General features: G+C 47.0%; 1 protein-coding gene across 1 annotated transcript in view; it reads right to left on the reverse strand.

The window, feature by feature from the left end:
* Positions 1-24,415, reverse strand: part of dhx35 (DEAH-box helicase 35) — a 100,378-nt gene that overhangs the window by 54,871 nt on the left and 21,092 nt on the right. Inside the window, exons 3-8 of the mRNA XM_072515151.1 lie at positions 21,295-21,387; positions 20,136-20,213; positions 16,566-16,670; positions 11,877-11,938; positions 4,053-4,122; positions 1,760-1,819 (exon numbers count right to left, since the gene is read on the reverse strand). Of these exons, the coding sequence (XP_072371252.1) occupies positions 1,760-1,819; positions 4,053-4,122; positions 11,877-11,938; positions 16,566-16,670; positions 20,136-20,213; positions 21,295-21,387 (468 nt within the window). The remainder of the gene's footprint in view (positions 1-1,759; positions 1,820-4,052; positions 4,123-11,876; positions 11,939-16,565; positions 16,671-20,135; positions 20,214-21,294; positions 21,388-24,415) is intronic.

Consider the following 24,415-nt stretch of genomic DNA (forward strand, 5'->3'; position numbering starts at 1 on the left):
ACCACTGCGCCACATGCCACCCTGAGTCTAGGCCCAATCTACTCAACCTCTCCTCGTAAGAAAATCTCTCCATACTCGGGATCAACATAGTGAACCCTCTCTGGACTGCCTACAATCCCAGTATATCTCTCTTTAGATAAGGGAACCAAACCTTTTCAAAATATTCCAGCTGTGCTCTAACAAGTGCCTTTAGCAAGTCTTTCTTAATTTTATTCTCCATTCCCTTTGAAATAAAGACCAACATTACATTTGTCTCCCCTATTACCTGCTAAACTTATATACTAGCTTTTCTGATTTATGCGTGAGAACTCCCAAATTCCTCTGTACTGCAGCTTTCTGCAGTCTTTCTCCACTCAGATAATATTCAACTCCTTTATTCTGCCTACCAATGTGCATAACTTCACTGCACAGTCACAGAAGGTTAGTATGTAGGTACAGCAAGTAATTAATAAGGCTATTGGAATGCTATCCTTTATTACGTGAGGAATTGAACATCAAAGTAAGGATGTTATTTTTCAGTTATACAGGGTGTTGGTGAGACCACATCTCAAACGCTGTGTGCAGTTTTGGTCTCCTTATTTAAGGAAGGATGTAAATGCGTTGAACGTGAATCAGTGGAGTTTTACTAGATTGACACCTGGAACGAGTGGGCTATCTTATCAGGAAAGGATAGACAGACTGGGCTTGTTTCCACTGGAGTTTAGAAGAGTGAGGGATGACATGATTGAAGTATCTAAGACCCCGAATGGTCTTGACAAGGTGGACGTGGAAAGGATATTTCCCCTTTTGGGCGAGTCCAGAACTAGGGGACACTGGGTTAAAATCAAGGGTCACCCTTTTAGGACAGAGATGAGGAGAATATTTTTCTCTCAAGGGGGTTGTGCGACGTTGGAACTCTCCATCTCAGAAGGCGGTAGAATATTTTTAAGGCAGAGGTAATGGATTCTTGTTAAGCAAGGGAATCAATAGTTATTGAGGATGGATGGGAGTGTAGAACTCGAAACACAAACACATCAGCCATGATCTTATCAAATGGTGGAATGGGTTCAAGGGGCCGAGTGGCCTACTTGTGCTCCTATTTTGTATGTTCGTAGGTAACATGGATTCAGTACATGGGTAAGATTTTTCCGATTGTCTTTTGTAATCTCAGTGGAAGATTCATAAACCACACATAAATGGCTTTTTGCTGGAGGCTCCGCTGACGTTGTGATAGGACAATCAGAAGCCCCTCCCCCCACCTCCTACCATGGGAATTTAACCCAATAATTTCTATTTTCCTGCAGCGGATTGGTTAAGCGAAGGGGATTATTGGGAGGCAATCTGCAATTGAGTGACTTGTCCCCATTTCTACCTTACATTACACCCAGAAATGTGTTACTAGTCTTCCAATCACACAAAGAAGTGATCCTTCTATCCCAATTGCGCCTTTAAGTGCAGCTTTGAGTTCAAATTAGTCCACGAGATGCAACAGCAACAATTTGCGTTCAAAATGGACGTTTCACGTTGTATAGCATTCCAAGGCTCTTCATTGAAGTGACCCAGGCCACATGAGAGGATACAAGGACAGGCAATCAAAAACTTGTTAAAAGGGTAAGTGGAAAAGGTAAAGAGGCATTAGGTTTTGGGTAGTAAATTTCAGAATTTAAGACTAAGGTAGTTGAAAGCATATCTCTGGCGAGTTGTAGCAGGTTACAGAGATAGGGAGGGGAATCATATGCCTACTCTGGGTTTATACACACATTGCATCTGTAGGACATACCTCTGCATCCAGTGTAGCAGAGGACACAATAAGTCGAAGATCTCCTCTTTTCTTTTGAATCTGCACAGAAAGGAGAATGTATATGACGATCAATGCATTTTTGCCATCAAAATTAATGCATTATTTCTGAGATCTTTAGGACTAAAAAAGCTTTTGACTTGTTCAATCCTTTGACAGATTTCAGTACTGTTTTTGACTTTGGATGTTAGGGAGCAGTAGGTATGTTTATTGGACAAGATATGCTTGCAGAGGGCAAAGCACGATAGAATCAGCTAGGGACAGACACGGGTTCAGAGTTAGGGCTGTCGATAGGTGTTATTTTTTTATAACAGAACAGAGGTATTGTGGGCTGTATATTATTAAATCTTAATGACTTATAAATATAATCTTGGGCAGCACGTGACACAGTGGTTAGCATTGCTGCAATCGGCGCTGAGGACACGGGTTCGAATCCCGGTCCTGGGTCACTGTCCGTGTAGAGTTTGCACATTCTCCCCATGTCTGCGTGGGTTTCGCCCCCATAACCCAAAGATGTGCAGGCCACGCTAAATTGCCCCTTAATTGGGAAAAAAATAATTGGGTACTCAAAATTTAAAAATAAATAAATATAATCTAATGACCATCCAGAAATAAACTATCACACCTCTCTCTCTTGGCAGTGATAGATCTGCTGTGTACTTCTTAGAAACACAGAATAGAATAGAAACATAGAATTCTTTCAGTGAAGGAGGCCAATTGGCCCATCGGGTCTGCGCCAACCCGCTGAAAGAGCACCCCACCCAGGCTAACTTTTCCCCCAGCCCCCCATCCCTAACCCCACCTAACCTGAACATCTTGGACACTAGGGGCAATTTAGCATGGCCAATCCACCTAACCTGCATATCTTTGGACTGTGGGAGGAAACCGGAGCACCCGAAGGAAACCCACGCAGACACGTGGAGAGAGTGCAAACACCACACAGATAGTCACCCAAGGTTGGAATTGAACCTGTGAGGCAGCAGTGCTAACAACCGTGCCGTGCCGCCTCCAAATCAAGAAATATCTACAGATAAGTTTTTTAAAAATAAATTTAGAGTACCCAATTACTTTTCTTCCAATTAAGGGACAATTTTTTTTTCTTTTAATAAATTTAGAGTCGCCAATTATTTCTTTTCCAATTAAGGGGCAATTTAGCGTGGCCAATCCATCTAACCCGCACATCTTTGGGTTGTGGGAGTGAAACCCATGCAGACACGGGGAGAATGTGCAAACTCCACATGGACAGTGACCCAGGGCCGGGATTCGAACCCAGGTCCTCAGCGCCGCAGTCCCAATGCTAACCACGGCGCCACATGCCGCCCTAAGGGGCAATTTAACGTGGCCAATTCACCCACCCTGCACATCTTTGGGTCGTGGGGGCGAAACCCGCGCAAACACGGGAAGAATATGCAAACTCCACACGGACAGTGACCCAGAGCCTGGATCGAACCTGGGACCTCGGCGCCGTGAGGCCGCGGTGCTAGCCACTGCACCACCGTGCTGCCTTGATACGTTTAAAAATTTTTTTTAAAAATCATCCTCCTTTTTCACATTTTCTCCAAAATTTACACCCAACAATAAACAATAATCAGTAACAAATATGTCAATCCCCATATCAATAACAACGATCCCATCCTCCCACCAAACCCAGGCATTAGCCCGCATGTTAACATAAACAAATGACAAAAAGGAATCAGGAATCACCCATAGTCACCATTAACACATACAGTCCCCCTCCCCCCAACCCCACTAATGTTCGATGTGATCCAATTCCCGAAAGTGCATAATGAATAACGCCCATGAATTGTAGAACCCCTCCATCCTTCCCCTCAGTTCAAATTTGACCTTTTCAAGCGTCAAGAATTCCAGCAGGCCCCCCTGCCACGCCAGGACATAGGGTGGAGTGGTTGATCTCCACCCTAACAGGATCCTCCTTCGGGCAATCAACGAGGCGAAGGCTATAACATCTGCCTCCGCGCCAACCCCGGCTGGTCCGACACCCTGAATATGGCCTCCCGAGGGCTCGGGTCCAGTTTCACGTGTACCACTTTAGAGATTACTCTAAACACCTCCTTTCAGTAATCCTCCAGCTTTGGACAGGACCAAAACCTATGAACGTGATTTGCGGGGCCTCCCCCGCAGCGTTCAACCTTGATAAGTTTAATACAAACTGAAAATGTTTTCTTCTACAATCTCAGATCCGATCTTCCAGGAACCAAACATCTTGCGGTTTTCATTCACCAAACATATGCAAAGTGCATTACTGAATGCTGACCTTTCTTAGTAAGCCAATAGCTATGTCTGTGTACAAAGTTCTTTCATGGGCCTCATCCAACAGCAGGACACTAAAATAAGGGTAAACACAAGAACACATTAGAAAGTCAGACATATGAAACCATCATCATGTTTCTGGCACACAAGAGTACGGAGGTGAACACTGTTACGACACCCTGAACTAGTGTGTGGTCAAATCCAGCCTCACAGACCCCGGAGCCCCAACACAAGTGAATTAACCAATAATTTGTATAAATTTTGCAGACTCTTTGGCTCCTAGAGTACACAATAAGTTATAGACTTCAGGTTTGTAAGTTGAACACAATAACTGTTTATTTATAACAGGAACAGTGTTGAAATATGCAATAATTGTAACAGAATAACGGCCAGCTAACCCCCGCCCGTTTACCGTCCCACCCTCTACTCAAACACACACAAGACACACAACACACAGAGGGAGGGGTAAAAATAATAGGAATTAAACTATGAAACAAAAGATTAATGTCCTTGCTTCCGGTGTCAAGGTTGTTGCAGCAGGCTGTCCTCCCAGGATGCTTAGTGGTCAAAGCCACCAGATGGATTGCTAATGAGGATAATCTGACAGTAACATTGAGTCAGAGCTCCCAGGCTGTAAACTTCCCTCTGGGGAGTCACTTTAACTTTTATTTTATTTAAAAAAAATATATTTATTGAAGTTTTTAACACGATTTTTCTCCCTTACAAACAATAACCCCCCCCCCCCGTAACAAAAAAAAGAAACGCGAAATCGCGCGGAGCAAGATATATACATGGCAAAATAGTATATTTACATAGCTTTGTACACTGGCTCTCTCCCGTACGTGCCAGTTTCCCCGACTCTTCATGTTATCTCTTGCTCATCAACCCCCCCAGGCAGCTCCCCCTCCCCCCCTCCTCCCCGGACGTCCCCACCCCCCCACTCCCCCCCTCCAGGTTGCTGCTGACCGACCTTCCTCTAACACTCCGCGAGATAGTCTAGGAACGGTTGCCACCGCCTGTAGAACCCCTGCGCAGACCCTCTCAAGGCGAACTTAATCCTCTCCAACTTTATGAACCCAGCCATATCGTTTATCCAGGCCTCCACGCTGGGGGCCTTCGCCTTCTTCCACATCAGCAAGATCCTTCGCCAGGCTACTAGGGAAGCAAAGGCCAGAATGCCGGCCTCTTTCGCCTCCTGCACTCCCGGTTCGTCCACTACTCCGAATATTGCTAGCCCCCAGCTTGGCTTGACCCGGACTTTCACCACCTGAGATATTGCTCCCGCCACTCCTCTCCAGAACCCCTCCAGTGCCAGGCATGACCAAAACATATGGACATGGTTCGCCGGGCTCCCTGAGCACCTTCCACATCTGTCCTCTACCCCAAAGAACCTGCTCAACCTCGCCCCCGTCAAGTGAGCTCTGTGAACTACCTTAAATTGTATCAGGCTGAGCCTGGCACACGAGGAGGAGGAATTAACCCTACCCAGGGAATCAGCCCACAGACCTTCCTCGATCTCCTCCCCCAGCTCCTCCTCCCATTTGCCCTTCAACTCTTCTACCAGCGCTTCCCCCTATTCTTTCAGCTCCTGGTGTATTGCCGACACCTTGCCCTGCCCGACCCATACACCCGAGATCACCCGGTCTTGAATTTCTTGTGCCGGGAGCAACGGGAATTCCCTCACCTGTCTCCTCACAAAAGCCCTCACTTGCATATATCTAAAGGCATTTCCCGGGGGTAACTCGAACTTCTCCTCCAGTGCCCCTAAGCTCGCAAACGTCCCGTCAATGAACAGGTCCCCCATTCTTCTAATCCCCGCCCGATGCCAGCTCTGGAACCCCCCGTCCATCTTCCCCGGAACAAACCGGTGGTTACCTCTGATCGGGGACCATACCGATGCTCCCATTGCGCCCCGGTGCCGTCTCCACTGGCCCCAGATGCTTAACGTTGCCGCCACCACCGGGCTCGTGGTATACTTTGTCGGCGAGAGCGGCAGCGGTGCCGTCACCAACGCCCCCAGGCTCGTTCCTTTACAGGACGGCATCTCCATCCTCTTCCATGCCGCCCCCTCTCCCTCCATAACCCACTTGCGGATCATCGCCACATTTGCTGCCCAGTAGTAGCTCCCTAGATTTGGCAGCGCCAACCGTCCTCGGTCCCTACTGCGTTCCAGGAACCCTCTCCTTACCCTCGGGGTCTTATTCGCCCACACAAACCCCATAATACTCCTACCTACTCTCTTAAAAAAGGCCTTGGTGATCATGATGGGGAGGCACTGAAACACAAACAGAAACCTCGGGAGGACCACCATTTTGACCGACTGCACTCTACCCGCCAGCGAGAGCGGTAACATGTCCCATCTTTTGAAGTCCCCCTCCATTTGCTCCACCAATCTCGTCAGGTTCAGTTTATGTAGGGCCCCCCAACTCCTGGTTATCTGGATCCCCAGATACCGAAAGCTCCCCTCCGCCCTCCTCAGCGGTAGGTCCCCTATCCCTCTTTCCTGGTCCCCTGCCTGTAATACGAAGAGCTCACTCTTCCCTACATTGAGCTTATAGCCCGAAAACTCCCCAAACTCCCTCAGAGTCTGCATGACCTCCACCATCCCCTTCATTGGGTCCGCCACGTACAGCAACAGGTCATCCGCATATAGCGACACCCGATGCTCTTCTCCCCCTCGGACCACCCCCTCCATTTATTAGACTCCCTCAATGACATGGTCAATGGTTCGATCGCCAATGTGAACAGCAGGGGGGACAGGGGGCACCTCCGTCTCGTCCCTCGGTACAGTCGAAAGTACTCCGACCTCCGCCGGTTCGTCACTGAACTCGCCACCAGGGCTCTGTAAAGGAGCTTAACCCAACTAATAAACCCTCCCCCGAACCCAAACCTACGCAGCGCCTCCCAGAGGTACTCCCACTCTACTCGGTCAAAGGCCTTCTCCGCGTCCATAGCTGCCACTATCTCCGCCTCTCCCTCCTCCAATGGCATCATCATCACGTTTAAAAGCCACCGCACGTTTGTGTTTAATTGCCTGCCCTTTACAAATCCCGTCTGGTCTTCATGGATCACCCCCGGGACACAGTCCTCGATCCTCGTGGCCAGCACTTTTGCCAGCAACTTTGCATCCACATTGAGGAGCGAGATCGGCCTGTACGATCCACATTGCAGTGGGTCCTCGTCCCGCTTTAAGATCAAAGAAATTGTCACTTCCAACATTGTCGGGGGCAGGGTCCCCTCCTCTCTTGCCTCGTTAAAGGTCCTCACTAGTAACGGGGCCAACAGGTCTACATACTTCCTGTAGAACTCCACTGGGAACCCGTCCGGTCCCGGGGCCTTCCCCACCTGCATACACCCCAAACCCTTGCTCAGCTCCTCCAACCCAATTGGTGCCCCCAAGCCAGCCACCTCCTGCTCCTCCACCCTCGGGAATCTCAGTTGGTCTAGGAATCGTCTCATCCCCTCTTCCCCCGCTGGGGGCTGGGGTCTGTACAGCTCTTCATAGAACGCCTTAAACACCTCGTTTATTTTCGTCGCACTCCGAACCATGGCTCCCCTTCCATCCTTGACTCCCCCTACTTCCCTCGCTGCCATCCTCTTACGGAGCTGGTGTGCCAGCATCCGACTAGCCTTTTCCCCATGCTTGTAGATCGCCCCCTGCGCTTTCCTCCACTGTGCCTCCGCCTTCCCTGTGGTTAACAGGTCAAACTCCATCTGGAGCTGTCGTCTTTCCCCAAGTAATCTTTCCTCCGGGGCCTCTGCGTATCTCCTGTCCACTCTCAAAATCTCCCCCACTAACCTCTCCCTTTCCATGCCCTCTGTCTTCTCCCTATGAGCCCTAATGGAGATTAGCTCTCCCCCGATCACCGCCTTCAACGCCTCCCATACCACCCCCACCCGCACCTCCCCGTTGTCATTGGCCTCCAAGTACCTTTCGATACACCCCCTCACCTTCCCACACACCAACTCGTCCGCCAGCATTCCCACATCCAGCCGCCACAGCGGGCGTTGGTCCCTCTCCTCTCCCAGCGGCAGTTCCACCCAGTGCGGGGCATGGTCCGAAACGGCTATGGCCGAATACTCCGTCCCCTCCACCCTCGGGATGAGCGCCCTGCCCAGAACAAAAAAATCTATCCGGGAGTAGGCTTTGTGTACATGGGAGAAGAAAGAAAATTCCTTGGCCTGCGGCCTTGCAAACCGCCATGGGTCCACTCCCCCCACCTGATCCATAAACCCCCTGAGCACCTTGGCCGCCGCCGGCCTCTTTCCAGTCCTTGATTTGGAGTGGTCCAGTGCTGGATCCAACACTGTATTGAAGTCCCCTCCCATTATCAGGCCTCCTATCTCCAGGTCCAGAATGCGCCCCAACATGCGCTTCATGAATCCTGCATCATCCCAGTTTGGGGCGTATACGTTTACCAACACCACCCGCGTCCATTGCAGCCTACTGCTCACCATTACATATCGCCCTCCATTGTCCACTACAATAGTCTTGGCCTCAAATAACACCCATTTTCCCACCAATATTGCCACCCCTCTATTCTTCGCGTCCAGTCGATTGGCGAAAGCATAGGCGCCAGCATTTCCTTACGCATCTCCTCGCGCTGCTCCTCGAAGCAGTGCTTGATAAACTCCTGCAGCTCCACTTTGTCTCTGGCTGCCGCCATTTTGTCTTTTTCCCCCGGTTTTTCCCATTGCTCCAATGCCACTTTTGTGGCCGTTACGCTTCGATTCCGTTTCATAAAAGTTGGAGGGGGACTTCCCTCTTACCTTCCCCACAGGTTAGTATCAAAAGAAGTTCCGTTGGGGCTCTTCTAGCGAGCCCGAAAGTCCGTGGTAGCGGGAGCTGCCGAATCGTGCTGCTCAGCTCCGCATAGCCGCACCCGGAAGTCATCCACTTTAACTTTTATTAAGCTGGGCCTTCACTCAAAGGATCCTCCCCAGGCCTGTTTAATTCTTACTTGTTTTCAACAACACCAAAATGACCGAGCGCCTTACTGAGATAAGAACAGAGTTCCCCACATGAGTTTTAAAAAAGGGTATTTAAACTACTGACCCAGCCTATAGCTAGTGGCTGGACTGAATTTCCTGAAGTTCAAGCTGGCTGTGGAGAGAGAAAGGTCTATACTTTGGACCTTCAGAAACAATCCATTACATGAGAGAGGGCGATCAGGGCTGTGACCCTCCAGCATCTACCAAAATGAAAGTAAAAGCAAGCACAGTCACACAGAGGAAGGAACATTCCAGAGAAAACCCCAACCAATCGGCAGGGGCCATCGATAAGGCCTGGCAATTCGAAACAGTCCATTGGCCAACAACCAAGTCTTTCACGGTGTGTCATCACTGATCTTCCTTGAATCTGCTTGGGCAGCACGGTGGCACAGTGGGTTAGCCTTGCTGCCTCACGGCGCCGATGTCCCAGGTTCGATCCCGGCTCTGGGTCACTGTCCGTGTGGAGTTTGCACATTCTCCCCGTGTCTGCGTGGGTTTCACCCCCACAAACCAAAAGATGTGCAGGGTAGGTGGATTGGCCACGCTAAATTGCCCCTTAATTGGAAAAAATGAATTGGGTACTCTAAATTTATAAAGAAAAAAGAAAAAAAAAATCTGCTGATCCAAAATATAAATAGCCCTTTTGTAACCTGCCTTGCCTGAGGTCATAAGTCAATCCTCAGTTTTCCAGCCACATGAATTAAAGGTGAAGTTCACCTTAAAGACATAGGTCCCATTAATTGCCCATATACAAAAATTGAAATAGCAGTAAAACAGAAATTATAAGGAAAATACAAGGGACAGTCAGGGGTTAACAGGAGGATCCTTACAGTACCGCAACACAAAATATATCACCAGATTACACATGTTTCAGTATGGTAAAAAATATCACAAATAAAGAAAAAAGATGGAAAGTCTGCAATCTATTTCGTAACATGCAGTGTGACAAATTTACAAAATTAACATTTCTAGCGGTTCGGTGATGATAAACATATGGAATCGAGCTGATGGAGGTCATGCCTGTGCATTGGAAAGCAGCAGAGCCCCACATTGCTCCAGGCACTTAACTGATTGGTGAGGTCCTTCCCTGGGATCAAGGACCCTGCGTGTGGATGTCACAATGGAGGCATTTTTGGGCAATGATATGACATGTTCACCCAGCCAGTCAAATAGCTTGCCTATCTCACGATCAAGCTTCACAACATGAACAATTGTAACCCAAGTGTGGAATTAAACTCCAGCAAGGCATCAACCCCTTAGGAGGGAGTGTGGAAAAAAGAAAATTAACAAGCTTTATTTTAAATGTTGTTTCTCTGCACAATTCTGAATAAGGTATTATTGTGAAAGTTGGGGCAGCACGGTGGCGCAGTGGGTTAGCCCTGCTGCCTCACGCCGCCGAGGTCCCAGGTTCGATCCCGGCTCTGGGTCACTGTGGAGTTTGCACATTCTCCCAGTGTTTGCGTGGGTTTCGCCCCCACAACCCAAAAGATGTGCAGGTTAGGTGGATTGGCCATGCTAAATTGCCCCTTAATTGGAAAAATGAATTGAGTACTCTAAATTTATTTTAAAAAATAAAAAGATTATTGTGAAAGTTGTATGGCAATTAATAAATACTTGGGGCATTATAAGTCATCAAGGGGGGGGGCAACAAGGTGGTGCAGTGGTTAGCACTGCTACCTCACGGCCCCGAAGGCCCGGGTTCGATCCCAGCCCTGGGTCACTGTCCGTGTGGAGTTTGCACATTCGCCTCGTGTCTGCGTGGGTTTCACCCCCACAACCCAAAAGATGTGCAGTAGGTGGATTGGCCACGCTAAATTGCCGCATAATTGGGACAAAATATTGGGGTACTCTAGATTTATTAAGGAAGTCATTGTGAAGATCTGTCTTGTCCAGTATTAACATCAGCTGGGATTGTAACACTCTCCACAGATGCTGCCAGACCCACTGAGCTTTTCCAGCATTTTCTGTTTTTATTTCAGATCGCCAGCATCCGCGGTATTTTGCTTTTACTTATCTGCTGTAGAGCTCTGAAGACTGTGGGCTGCACATCGTCGATACATGTCAATGTTCCCACTTAATAATGGACAGCTGAGACATGACCACTGTGCATTTATCAAGTGGGAAGTTAATTACCAGGAAATAATGTCAATGAAACTATAAATGATTAATGTTCTCAGCATTAAAAGCAGACCAATCTACACCAGAGAACTGAAACATATTACAGTAGGTCTAGCGTTCTATTCTAGTTTACAATCTATTTAACTCACTGCCAACCCAGGGCAGCACCGTGGCGCAGTGGGTTAGCCCTGCAGCCTCACGGCGCTGAGGTCCCAGGTTCGATCCTGGCTGTGGGTGACTGTCCGTGTGGAGTTTGAACATTCTCCCCGTGTTTGTGTGGGTTTCGCCTCCCAAAACCCAAAGATGTGCAGGGTAGGTGGATTGGCCATGCTAAAATTGCCCCTTAATTGGAAAAAATTAATTAGGTATTCTCAATTTTTTTTTTAACTCACTGCCAACACTACAAATTAATATAGGATGTTGAATGAAAGAAATCTGAACTGCATTTCTTTTCATTGCTATTCGATTTAACATTGATGAGAGTTTTAACCTGAAATGTGTTTAGCTTAAAATAATTCTCAGCCAGAAGAACAGAATGAAAGTGCATGCTAAACAACGTTGTGACTAATATGGAGTCAGGTGTTAGCCTGTGTCAGCTGAAAAGCAGCATGCTGCACAGTGTTTTTTCATTTTTCTTGCAATTCCACATCATACTTTAAAAAAATAATGCTGAGTCACAGTAACAGCCCAAAAGCTGAATCGTTCTTTCAATAGTTACCTGTATTTCTTCAATAAAGGGTCAGCCATCATTTCTCGGACAAGCATCCCATCTGTAAGAAACTAGGACACAACAATACAGTGTTAATCAGTGTTTCAATTCAGAAACCCCTACTGCAGGGTTACAATGAAGCTCAACATCAGCTGGAGGAGCAGCACCTCAGCTTTCAAACTAGGCACTTTTCAGACTTTAGGCTCAACAATTTCAGACTGTAACATCTGGCCCCATTTTATTTCCTGTTCTTTGCATGCATATTTTGGTACTCAACTGGTTTTTCATCAGTTCTTGCGACTGGACGGTAGCTGTTTATTATTCTGCCATTTACGGACAGTACGGTGGCGCAGTGGTTAGCATTGCTACCTCACGGCGCCAAGGTCCCGGCTCTGGGTCACTGTCCGTGTGGAGTTTGCACATTCTCCTCGTGCTTGTGTGGGTTACACCCCCACAACCCAAAGATGTGCAGGCTAGGTGGATTGGCTATGCTAAATTGCCCCATAATTGGAAAAAATGAATTGGGTACTCTAAATTTATAAAAAGAATTATTCTGCCATTTACACCTCCTCTAGGCACAGCTGCGGTTTCTCTACTTGCCCCATTACAACACCCTTTGGCTCTACCCCATCAATCCTTTGGTCATTTAATGTCCAGTCTTCTACCCTCTCATTCCTTGTGTCCTTTATCCACTCTCTCCATTTCATCTGCTCCAAACCTGTTGCATTTCTCTGTGTGGAGTTTGCGTGTCTGCGTGGGTTTCTTCCGGGTGCTCCAGTTTCCTCCCACAGTCCAAAGATGTGCAGGTTAGGTGGACAGGCCATGATAAAATTGTCCCTTAGTGTCCAGGGATGTACAGGTTAGGTGGAGTTGTGGGGGTTAGGGTGCTCTTTCAGAGGGTTGGTGCAGACCCGATGGGCCGAATGGCCTCCTTCTGCGCTGTAGAGATTCTATGATTTCTATATTTTCCCAGTTTGGATGAAAGGTCATTGACCCGAAAGGTTAACTCTGTTTCACGGATGCTGCTTGACCTGCTGGTATTTCCAGAATTTTCTGTTTGTAGTTTAATGCAGAATATTGTGTCAACCATTTTAATGTGACCCTGCCATTGGTGTGGCACAGGCATGACTCAGGTCTCTGCTTATGCCTATGAATTGCCTTGTGGTAAGATTTTGGCCTGACCATCTGATCAGGAAAATGCCTAATCAATCAATGCCACAATAACATGGCTCCCAGTGGTTCATTACCAGCCATGATTGGGAGAGTCCCATGGGAGAAGGGAAGCTCACTTCCTTAGCCAAGGAATAGTGCACAGAGTGAATATAGCAAAGTTCAATGAAAATAATTTTGTTTTGAAAAATGTAATTTAGCCAATTAAAAATGCAGAGAGCACCCTTAATGGTTCATCGGGTAAACACAGTTTGCAGTCTGATGCTGAACCACACAAATTAAGAGTGTCCCAATTTCAATCTCCAATAGCCATGCATTGCATCCACCTATGCATGCAATGTCTCGGTCGGTCAGGTACTGCACGCGTCGAGGAGACTTCAAGATCGCCTCAGTGTTGATAGTCAGCCCTGGGCAGAAAGTAAAACCTGAGGTGATCAAGCACTAATCAGATGCCAGATTTGATCAATTATTAGGGATTAATTAATGAGTCTACTACAAACCGTGCAGAATATGCCATTAAAAAGATGAATATGGCTTCCTTACCAGCTCAAATAAGTGATTTTTATGACGGGAAACTGAGGAGAAAAAATATGAAATCAAATGAAATGAAAATCGCTTATTGTCACAAGTAGGCTTCAAATGAAGTTACTGTGAAAAGCCCCTAGTCGCCACATTCCGGCGCCTGTTCGGGGAGGCTGGTACGGGAATTGAACCGTGCTGCTGGCCTGCCTTGGTCTGCTTTCAAAGCCAGCGATTTAGCCCTGTGCTAGTGGAATATAGATTAATGAGAATCAAACATGGTAGAAATGATGGGGTGGTATAAGAATATTACTGAAGGCTAAGCAGAGTAGCATGTGGTACGTTAAGGTATACGGGTCTTTTTTAGCATTGCTGCCTCAGGCCGCCAAGGACCCGGGTTCGATTCCGGCCCCGGGTCACTGTCCGTGTGGAGTTTGCATATTCTCCACGTGTCTGCGTGGGTTTCACCCCCACAACCCAAAGATGTGCAGGGTAGGTGAATTGGCCACGCTAAATTGCCCCTTAATTGGAAAAGAAATTGGGTACTCTAAATTTATTTTTAAAGGGTCTTTTGGTTAATACAGGCGCTGCAACAGCCTTTGGGTGCTAAGTATGCCCCCTGTGGTAGCGGGATCCCAAATGCATTTGCCAATTAAATATCAGGCACAATCGCCACTGCAACTAATGGTTGTTGCTATCAGTTGACTGCTGATAGAAAGTGTGTGAACAAGGTTGATCTCAGCCTGTCATCCCTCACCAGCACATGAAGAAAAGCTGGCTGAACGACCTGAAGACTGCTGTTGTCTATAAAATTAGACCTCCACAGTCTCACCACCTTCAAGCTTTCCGAGTCTTGGGAGGGGGGTTAAAATCAATGATACGCAGTCACCTAATGTCAATGATGGTCTGGTACATTTTACCTGATGAGCAGGGATTGGATATACTGCTGACTATAAGTTGTGATCTAATGGACATGTTTGGTTTTGGGACCATTAAAAAATATAAGTGTAGTTGTTGGCAGAATAGGATCCAAAAGCCAAAGGTCTCTTGCATTGATTCACAAACTCCACATGGACAGTGACCTGGGCCGGGATCGAACCACTGGGTCATTATGCCACCCCTGCTATTTCTAAACATTGAAGTAAGATTAGAACCCTTAGAATTTGTCACAAGTGTCCAAACTTTCTCATACTTGGTTCTGCAGACTTAATACATTTTCGTGATTTGAGAAATTGGGTCAGCCATCTGTAAAAATAAGACGCAGAACGAGCGGATGGTTGATGTAATAGCGCCTGCTTTATACTATAGCCCACAATGAAAATGACAGTGTATAATTTCTTTTGTTATATCTGACAGTACTCCAGTTGGAAGATTTGCGGCGTTATTAAAAGTATATAATTACTGGATGTAGCAGGAGATGTACTGGAGATTGATTAAATCAAAGAGTCAAAGAGGTCTACAACACAGAAAAGGCCCTTCAGCCCATTGCATTTGAGCCAGTCAAAAACAACTGTTCTATGTATTCTAAATACCATTTCCCAGCACTTGTCCCATAGCCTTGTATGCCTTCGCATCTCAAATGCACATCTAAATACTTTGTTATGTGAGAGTACCTTTAAGAAATGGGGGTTTATAAAATAGCTGTAGTGGATGTACCTTTAAGAAATGGGGGTTTATCAGTGATGTCAGAGTGTGGGTGGAGCTGGGCTGCCTGTCTGCTTTTACTTTCACTTTGGGCTCGCAGCTACAGGGTGTGTTTAGTTTTGTTTTAGATTTGGAGAAGCTGTAGTCACAGCAAGATGTGTATGAATCTCTGCCAGCTAAAGAATGTTCATTTGATGATTTCAAAGTGGTAACTGTTTTCAGTAGTGAAGTTAAACCTGATGTCTTTCTGTAAAAAGGGTTATTTTTGTCTTACGGATGTTGCAAGGAAAGATTAAGAGTTACTTGCAGAGTACTGTATTCTTTGGGGATTTATTGGTGTTGATAGTTGTTAAGATGTTTACTGTGGGTTTCTCAAGTGTTAACGGATTCATAAATAAACATTGTTTTAATTTTAAAATACTGTAGATTTCTGTTGCATCACACCTGCAGAGTGGGCCCCGTGTGCTCCCCATAACCACTATCTATTCAAAGTTGTGGGTCAGGTGAACTCCATGATTCACTTTAGGGTTCTCTAAACCCTGGCCCATAACAACTTCTTAAATGTTATGAGGGTCTCTGCCTCCGCCACCCTTTCAGGCAGTGAGTTCCAGACACCCACCCAGTGGGTGAACAAGTTTTTCCTCACATCCCCTCTAAACCTCCTGCCCTTACCGTAAATCTATGCCCCTCCTTGGGCGGCACAGTGGTTAGCCTTGCTGCCTCACAGCGCCGAGGGCCCGTATTTGACCCCGGCTCTGGGACGTTGTGACTCCATGTGGAGTTTGCACATTCTCCCCAGGTCTGCATGGGTCTCACCTCCACAAACCCAAAGATGTGCAGAGTAGGTGGATTGGCCAGGCTAAATTGCCCCTTAATTGGAAAAAAAAGAATTGGGTACTCTAAATTTATTTTAAAAATCTAAGCGAAAGGTTTTTTCCTGTCTACTCTATCTATGCTCCTCATGATTTTATACATCTCAATCATGTCCCCCCTCATTGTGCTCTGATCCAAGTGATAATGAAAAGATGACTGGCAGAAATGAAAAAGATAAACATACACACACACAGGCACTATGCTGCCTCCCCTTCTAACCATTGAGTGGGTGGCGCATTGAAAAAATTCTATGTCCCAACATGCTGTTTTCTGGGGAAGAGGATGGAAGGAGAGGAGCAATCAGACTCGGAGAAGAAAAGCAAACGGATTGGGCTCTTTGGACTGGAGAGTGACTGGACGAATTCTCAGCTGGCAACAGGTAGCTTGGCACTGCCGTGGGGGGATCATAACTGCAAACCTCCCAGCCTGTGCGACACTGCTCCAACCAACTGCGCCAATCTTGGTGACACACATTAACAATTGTTACCGTACCTTTATTCTCGTTGCATGGAAATCGGTGCAGTCGTCAAAACGGATACAGTATCCAACTTCGTGACCCAACACCACACCACGCTCCTCTGCTACTCGCCCTGCCACCTTCGGGCACAGGAGAAAAAGATCAACAGGAACCAATCTGGTTTCAGGAATTACCTGCTGGCAGTGGGAAGCTCTCAGAGTTCTCGCATCACCATATTATCACAGTGGTACCCCTAAATTCCTTTCCAGCACCAAGACCTGTCATTCAAAGTCATTCAACAATAACTTGCATTTACACGAAGTGTCATCAAAACGTGCTTTATGTCAAATAATAGATTTTATTCCAGCGGCTGTAAACCTGAATTGAACTTTTATAAACAGAGACTTTTTGAACACAGAGACTAACGGTCATGTAGCTCCCAGCCAAATATGGTTTCCCCAATTTGCATTACTGTACATTCCACATTCCGATTCATTGGAATGGAGGCAGCATATTTGCAAAATCCACCAAAGACAACGACCTCAGGGAACATTGATGGATCTACACCTGCCGTCACATTAGTAAGCCATCAAAGCGATCACCTGAGGCATTCGACTGCTGGAACAAACCATTTAGCTTAAACACTTGGACAATGGGGCCCTGGCTAAGAGAGCTTCACAGACAGGGCCTAAACAAGTTAACCTTGGATTAGCGTACACTAACAATTACTTTTGAAAAAATTATTTTCACAGTGTTTTGGTGTTGCTGGCTACACCAGCACTTTTATTGCTCAGACTAAGGCAGGCCAGCAGCACGGTTCAATTCCCCTACCAGCCTCCCCGGACAGGCGCCGGAATGTGGCGACTAGGGGCTTTTCACAGTAACTTCATTTGAAGCCTACTTGTGACAATAAGCGATTTTCATTTCTTAATTGTCCTTGAGAAGGTGGTGGTGAGCTGCCCTCTTGAACCGCTGCAGTACATGTGGCGCAGGTACACCCACAGTGCTGTTAGCGCGGGAACTTCACGATTTTGGCCCAGCGACAGTGAAGGAACGCCAACATATTTTCAAGTCAGGGTGATGAGTTACTTGGAGGGGAACTCCCAGGGGGCAGTGTTCCCATGTGCCTGCTAATGTTGTCCAAGTCTTGCTGCATACGACATGGACTGCTTCAGTATCTGAGAGGTTTGGATTATCTGGATCCCTGGGCAGATGGAGAGAGAAGATCACTTGACAAGCCAAACATTTGTGTGTTTTGAGCACCTGTTTTCCCTTCAGAACTGAAGACAAGCAGCTGAGACAGAAGACCCCTCTCCCCGCACCCAACCCCCCACTGCCTCCCTCCCTCTCCAATCCACCTTGCAAACTCCGAATTCCGTTTGCTGACCGTGATCATCCTGCTGCGGACAGAGACTTCTCAAAAGAATTAAACCCAGGAATACCATCTGCAGAAGTCTGAGGGCAGGATTCTCCGTACGGCCGCACCAGTTTTCTGGTGCATCAAGACTACCAAAGGAAAGCCGCAAGACCACCAAATTCAGCCTGAAGACAGCGAAGTCTTCAACCTACAGGCTGCATATTTGTTTACAGCCTCTTTCTTCCTTAAATTCAAGAAAACCTGTCCGATTGGTTCTTCTACGATCTCGGTGCGCATATCCTCTTTAAACAAAAATAAGTCGCGGTCAAACATGGGGAGGGGAAAAGTGAAGCCTTTTGACTCCTCCTCACTTGATCATGAAAGAAGGAACCAGGGGGACAGCCAGAATTAGAGGAACGCAGAGCTCTTGCATGGTCGTGGGGCAGGAGAAGATTACCACGTACAAGGGGCCAAGAACACGGAGGGATTTAAACATAAGGATAAGAATTTCAAATTCCATTTCAGGATGATGGGTGAATGATACATGTTGTGAGTTAGGGTGCCGCAGGGTCAGGTTTATTCAGGCAAGTCTGGAATTCAGATTTATTACTGCTAAGCATGGAATGCCAACAACTGTTGAGTGCTCCGAGGACAGGAGGATTTGATGGTATCACACCCAATGCTTTTCATAGATGACAAGGCAAAATATCAATTTAATGTCCACAATCTAAATTTGTAATGCATAATTCTGTTCCACTTGATTGTTATTAGGTACACTTTCGTGATTAAATTAGATCAGTTTCCCTTTGCTATCCAATGCCATAAATCTGAACTGGTCAGGATCAAGCTTCATTCAAATTAATGGTCAGTTTGGATTAGGGATCCCACTGTGTGTATATACACACGCAAATGCACCAAACAATAACGGTACAATGGAGAATTCAAGGCTGGAAAAACAATCGGGAAGATCGAGATTTCATACCGGATTCAGTCTTGCGAAGTATTCACCCAATTCCCTTTCAAAGTTATTGTTGAAGGGCAGCACGGTGGCGCAGTGGTTACCCATTGCTACCTCACGGCACGAGGACCCAGGTTCGAACCTGGCCTCGGGTCACTGTCCGTATGGAGTTTGCACATTCTTCCCGTGTCTGGGCAGCACGGTAGTGCAAGTGGATAGCACTGTGTCCTCACAGCGCCTGGGTCCCAGGTTCGATTCCCCGCTAGGTCACTGTCTGTGCGGAGTCTGCACTTTCTCCCCGTGTCTGCGTGGGTTTCCTCCGGGTGCTCCGGTTTCCTCCCACAGTCCAAAGACGTGCAGGTCAGGTGGATTGGCCATGATAAATTGCCCTTAGTGACCAAAAAGGTTAGGAGGGGTTATTGGATTACGGGGATAGGGTGGAAGTGAGGGCTTAAGTGGGTCGGTGCAGACTCGATGGGCCGAATGGCCTCGTTCTGCACTGTATGTTCTATGTACCCACAACCCAAATAGATGTGCAGGGTAGGTGGATTGACCACACTAAACTGCCCCTTAATTGGAAAAAATGAATTGGGCACTCTAAATTTATATTAAAAAATAGTTATTGTTGAATCTGCTTCCACTGCCCTATCAGACAGTGCTTTCCAGTACACAACAACTTTCTATCTCAATCTTCCTCAGTATTAACTATACCTCCCAATTTGGTGTCATCTGCACATTTTTAAATTATATTTCCAATGACCAAGTCCAAGTAGTTCAGGTAGAACAGTGGTTAGCACTGTTGCTTCACAGCGCCAGGGTCCCAGGTTCGATTCCCACTTGGGTCACTGTCTGTGCGGAGTCTGCACATTCTCCTTGTGTCAGCGTGGGTTTCCTCCGGGTGCTCCGGTTTCCTCCCACAAGTTCCGAAAGACGTGCTTGTTAGGTGAATTGGATGCCTGAATTCTCCCTCAGTGTACCCGAACAGGCGCCGGAGTGTGGCGACTAGGGACTTTTCACAATAACTTCATGTAAACCTACTTGTGACAATAAACAATTATTATAAAAGATTATTATATAAATGGGCGAACAATGGTTCATTTGCCGACTAAATGGTCAGGTGAGGGAACAACAAGCTGTTTGGTTTAATCTATAAAGCCTTAAAACACGCTTGGAGAAGTGGCCTGCCCACTGAACAAACCCGTAAGATTTCAGTCTAACAGCCTTCCCAGTTGTAAGAGGACATACTCCCGTGCTTATCTGAGAGAAACACAATGCGAGCCAGCTACTTACGGAAATAGCTGCCACCCTACGGGGCTGTGTCACACCGATCACTCGGCCTTCTGCTGTCCAGCCAGCTTCCAACAGATACTGTCAACATATGGTTAGAAGGGTGAGAAAGAAGCAGTCAGCCCTGTTATTAATTTACCTTAATACACACTTTACATTTTTTGAGAGACAACTGTGGAAGACATATTAAAACAGATGCATTTCCTCACTGAAACTAACTCTCCAAGCAATGTCCTCCATCATTTTAAGCACTCGCTCAATCACTTAATGCAACTCAATGCTACTGAACATGAAGGGCAGAGCAAACAAACCCACTTCCAATTTTTGCTATGGCTTTCCTTTCAGTCTTGTAATACGGCACCAAGTAAAAAAGCAGAATGTGGGGGCAGCACGGTGGCGCAGTGGTTAGCACTGCTGCCTCACGGTGCTGAGGTCCCAGGTTCGATCCCGGCTCTGGGTCACTGCCCGTGTGGAGTTTGCACGTTCTCCCCGTGTTTGCGTGGGTTTCACCCCCACAACACAAAAAGATGGGCAGGGTAGGTGGATTGGCCACGCTAAATTGCCTTTAATTAGAAAAAATGAATTGGGGACTCTAAATTTAAAAAAAAGCAGAATGCTTTAGAAAAGCAGTTTGGTTCAGAAACCCATCAACAATCCCATGATTCCTGCTGCCTCACAGCGCCGAGGACCCGGGTTCGATCCCGGCCCCGGGTCATCGTCTGTGTGGAGTTTGCAAATTCTCCCCGTGTCTGCCAAATCCCAAAATGATGTGGAGGGTAGGTGGATTTTGGCCACACTAAATTGCCCCTTTATAGGGAAAAAAAAATTGATGTTTACATCCCGTGATTTTCTACACTTAGAATGATGCAGCATAGGAGGTGGCCATTTGGCCCATCGTCCCTTTACTAGCTTTTTAAAATAACTAACCAATTAATGTAACCCCCCTATTCTTCCCCCAAAGCATTGCAAATTTTTCCTTTTCAAGTACACCTTTAGTTTGCTCTTGAAAGCTCCTTATGATTTACTGTGTCTGTGTCAGAATTCTACACAAAACATCCTATAGGCAGTAAAAATGTGCTTTTTGAGTTAACACATGTTGTAATACGTCACTTGCCCCAGTGACAACTCATTCAGTGAGACACAGAGAAACTTTAATACCAACCTGGGGAATCTGAGTGCTTTTGCCACATCCGGTTTCGCCAACTATCACCACTGTCTGATAGTTTTCTACTAAATAAAGGATGTGATTTCTGTGCTAAAAAAAAAAGAACAAAACTTCATTGAAAACTATTACTGTTAGATTAAAGCACGGATGACTTTGCAAAGGCCTCACTGGGACTAACGAACTATGCCATGAAGTCCCAGAATCTTAGTTAATTCAACGATTTGCAGTTTTCATGAAAAAAAAAGAATGGATTTGTGGGGAAGGAATGAGAAGCACAAGTTTTTAAAATTCATTCACAGGGTGTGGCACTGCCAGCATTTATAATAACAATCATCATTATCACAAGTAGGCTTACATTTACACTGCAATGAAGTTAGTGTGAAAATCCCCTAGTCTCCGCACTCCGGCACCTGTTCGGGTACACAGAGGGAGAATTCAGAATGTCCAATTCACCTAACAGCACGTCTTTCGGGGCTTGTGGGAGGAAACCGGAGCACCCGGAGGAAACCCACACAGACACAGGGAGAACATGCAGACTCCGTACAGACAGTGACCCAAGCCGGGAATCGAACCTGGGACCCTGGTGCTGTGAAGCAACAGTGCTAACCACTGTGCTATCATGCCACCTATGACTCCAACCAGTGGAAAGTTTTATCCCAGTTTCCCACTGCTTTCAAATCGGCAAGGGCTTCGTAATGTCTCACTTGGTCAAATGCTGCCTTGATGTCAAGGGCAGTGACTCTCACCTCTAGATGTCAGCTCTTTGGTCCATGTTTGAACCAAGGCCGAGGTCTTGAGTCAAGCGGCCGTTGTGGATCCCAAACTGAGCATTGCTAAACAGGTTAGACTGAATAAGTGACACTTGAAGCATTGTTAACAACACATGTGCTGATGATTGAGAGTAGACTAATGGGGCAGTAACTGGCCAGATTAGATTTCAACTGCGTTTTGTGGAAAGGACATAGCTGGGCAATTTTCCCCAGAGTTAGGTAGAAGCCAGTTCTGTATTCGGACTGGAACAGCTTGGCCAGGGGTGCAACTAGTTCTGGAGCACAAGTCTTCAGTACTACAGCTGGGATGTTGACAGGGCCCAGAGCCTTTGCTCTATCCAGTACATTCAACCATTCCTCAATGTCACCTGGAGTGAATTGAATTAGCTCAAGACTGGCATCTGTGATGCTGGGAAGAGGCGGATTTCCCCCAGAACACAGCCACCTAGATCTGGAATGTTAGCTGCATAGATATATTTTACGAAGATTTCAGAGATTAGTTGTGGAATTAAGCCACTGCACACAATAGCAGTACAATAGCACAGTGGTTAGCACAGTTGCTTCACAGCTCCAGGGTCCCAGGTTCGATTCCCGGCTTGGGTCACTGCCTGTGCAGAGTCTGCACGTTCTTCCCATTCCTGTGTGGGTTTCCCCCGGGTGCTCCGGTTTCCTCCCACAGTCCAAAGATGTGCAGGTTAGGTGGATTGGCCTTGCTAAATTGCCCTTAGTGTCCAAAAAGATTGGGTGAGGTTACTGGGATAGGGTGGAGGTGTGGGCTTGGGTAGGGTGCTCTTTCCAAGGCCGGTGCTGACTCGATGGGCTGAATGGCCTCCTTCTGCACTGTAAATTCTAGATTCTATGAATAGCAGCGAGATGGTTGCTGCCACTGAATTTGCCCATATTGGACAGTAAGGAAGAAAATGCCTCAAATGCGCTGTAAAAGCATTCACATATTCCATCTTTCTGGTGTTGCAATGCTGAAATTCCGCCACTAGAGCCCATCAGAGAACCAGCACATGCCTCTCCTTATCATGGCAAAGGGCCTAAATACTCTCATTCCATAGTGTCAATAGGGATTTCAATGCACATTTCCTGTCAGTTCCGAACAGTCAGAGACGAGTGAATCTTTAATGTTCCACTTCGTGTTTTTGCATTCCAAAGTGCCAGCTTGGCTCAGTGGTCGCACTCGAAAAAATTTTGGTTTTCGGGCCCCGCTTCCAGGGGTTGAGTGTCTAATCAGGGCTGACACTTCAATGCGACACTGAGAGCATTCAGAGCAAATGTTAACTCGGTGCCTCAACTTTCTGTCCAGCTGAATGTAAAAGATCCAGTGGCACGATTTGAAGAGTGGGGAGTTACTCTGACGTTAAGGCCATCATTGGTTTTTTAAAAATTTAGAGTACCCAATTCATTTTTTCCAATTAAGAGGCAATTTAGCGTGGCCAATCCACCTACCCTTTGGGTTGTGGGGACGGAACCCACGCAAACACAGGAAGAATGTGCAAACTCCACACGGACAGTGACCTAGAGGGGGGATCGAACCTGCGACCTCAGTGCCCGTGATGCAGTAGTGCTAACCTCTGTGCCACCGTGCTGCCCTCAGGCCATCACTGTTATCGGTATTAGCATCAGCATTATCGTTGCTGGTTTCTTAATTATCCCGATTTCATTTGCTCCATCACTGCTGATCGTGCCTTCGGCCGCCTGGCTACTAAATTCTAGACTTTCCTCCCTACTTCTCGATCGCTTCTTTCTCATGTGCATTTTGTTGTTACGTACAGTGCTTGAAGGTTTTGCTGTTTGGGATTCCAGGGTTGAACCACATAGGATCCTGGGATAGTTCATCAAGGGGGATAGTTCATCAAGGGGGGGGGGGGAAGATAAGTCATCATGTCAGAGTCTGCTGGGCTCATGTGGCTTTTGGGGGATGGGGGGGGGTTCTTGGGAGTAAGAGAGTAGGCTGACAGATCGCAGGGGAGGAGGGGAGGGGGGGAATCGATAATCTGGGGGGGGGTTTAAGGATGGGGAGGGAGGGCAGAATGATGGCCATGCAGGTCTTTATGTTCAAGGAGTCGAATGAGGGCAGCGGCCATCTAGGATGGGCCGGGCAAAGAGATAGGCCTTGGCATGCAGAGGCCTATCTACGCGGTGCACGTGGCTGACCCGAATAGAAGGGGGTTCAGAGGCCCCTGTCAGGACTGTCACATGGAACATGAGGGGTCTAAATGGTCCAGTCGAGAGATCCCGGGTGTTTTGCACCCCGAGCTGGACAGGTCAAATCCGAGCTTTTTTGTTAATTCGGGAACGGTGAGAGAATTGGCAGTATTCATGGAAAAGATGGGCGGGGG

The sequence above is a fragment of the Scyliorhinus torazame genome, chromosome 8 (assembly GCF_047496885.1).
Source record: "Scyliorhinus torazame isolate Kashiwa2021f chromosome 8, sScyTor2.1, whole genome shotgun sequence".
NCBI classification, from domain to species: domain Eukaryota; kingdom Metazoa; phylum Chordata; class Chondrichthyes; order Carcharhiniformes; family Scyliorhinidae; genus Scyliorhinus; species Scyliorhinus torazame.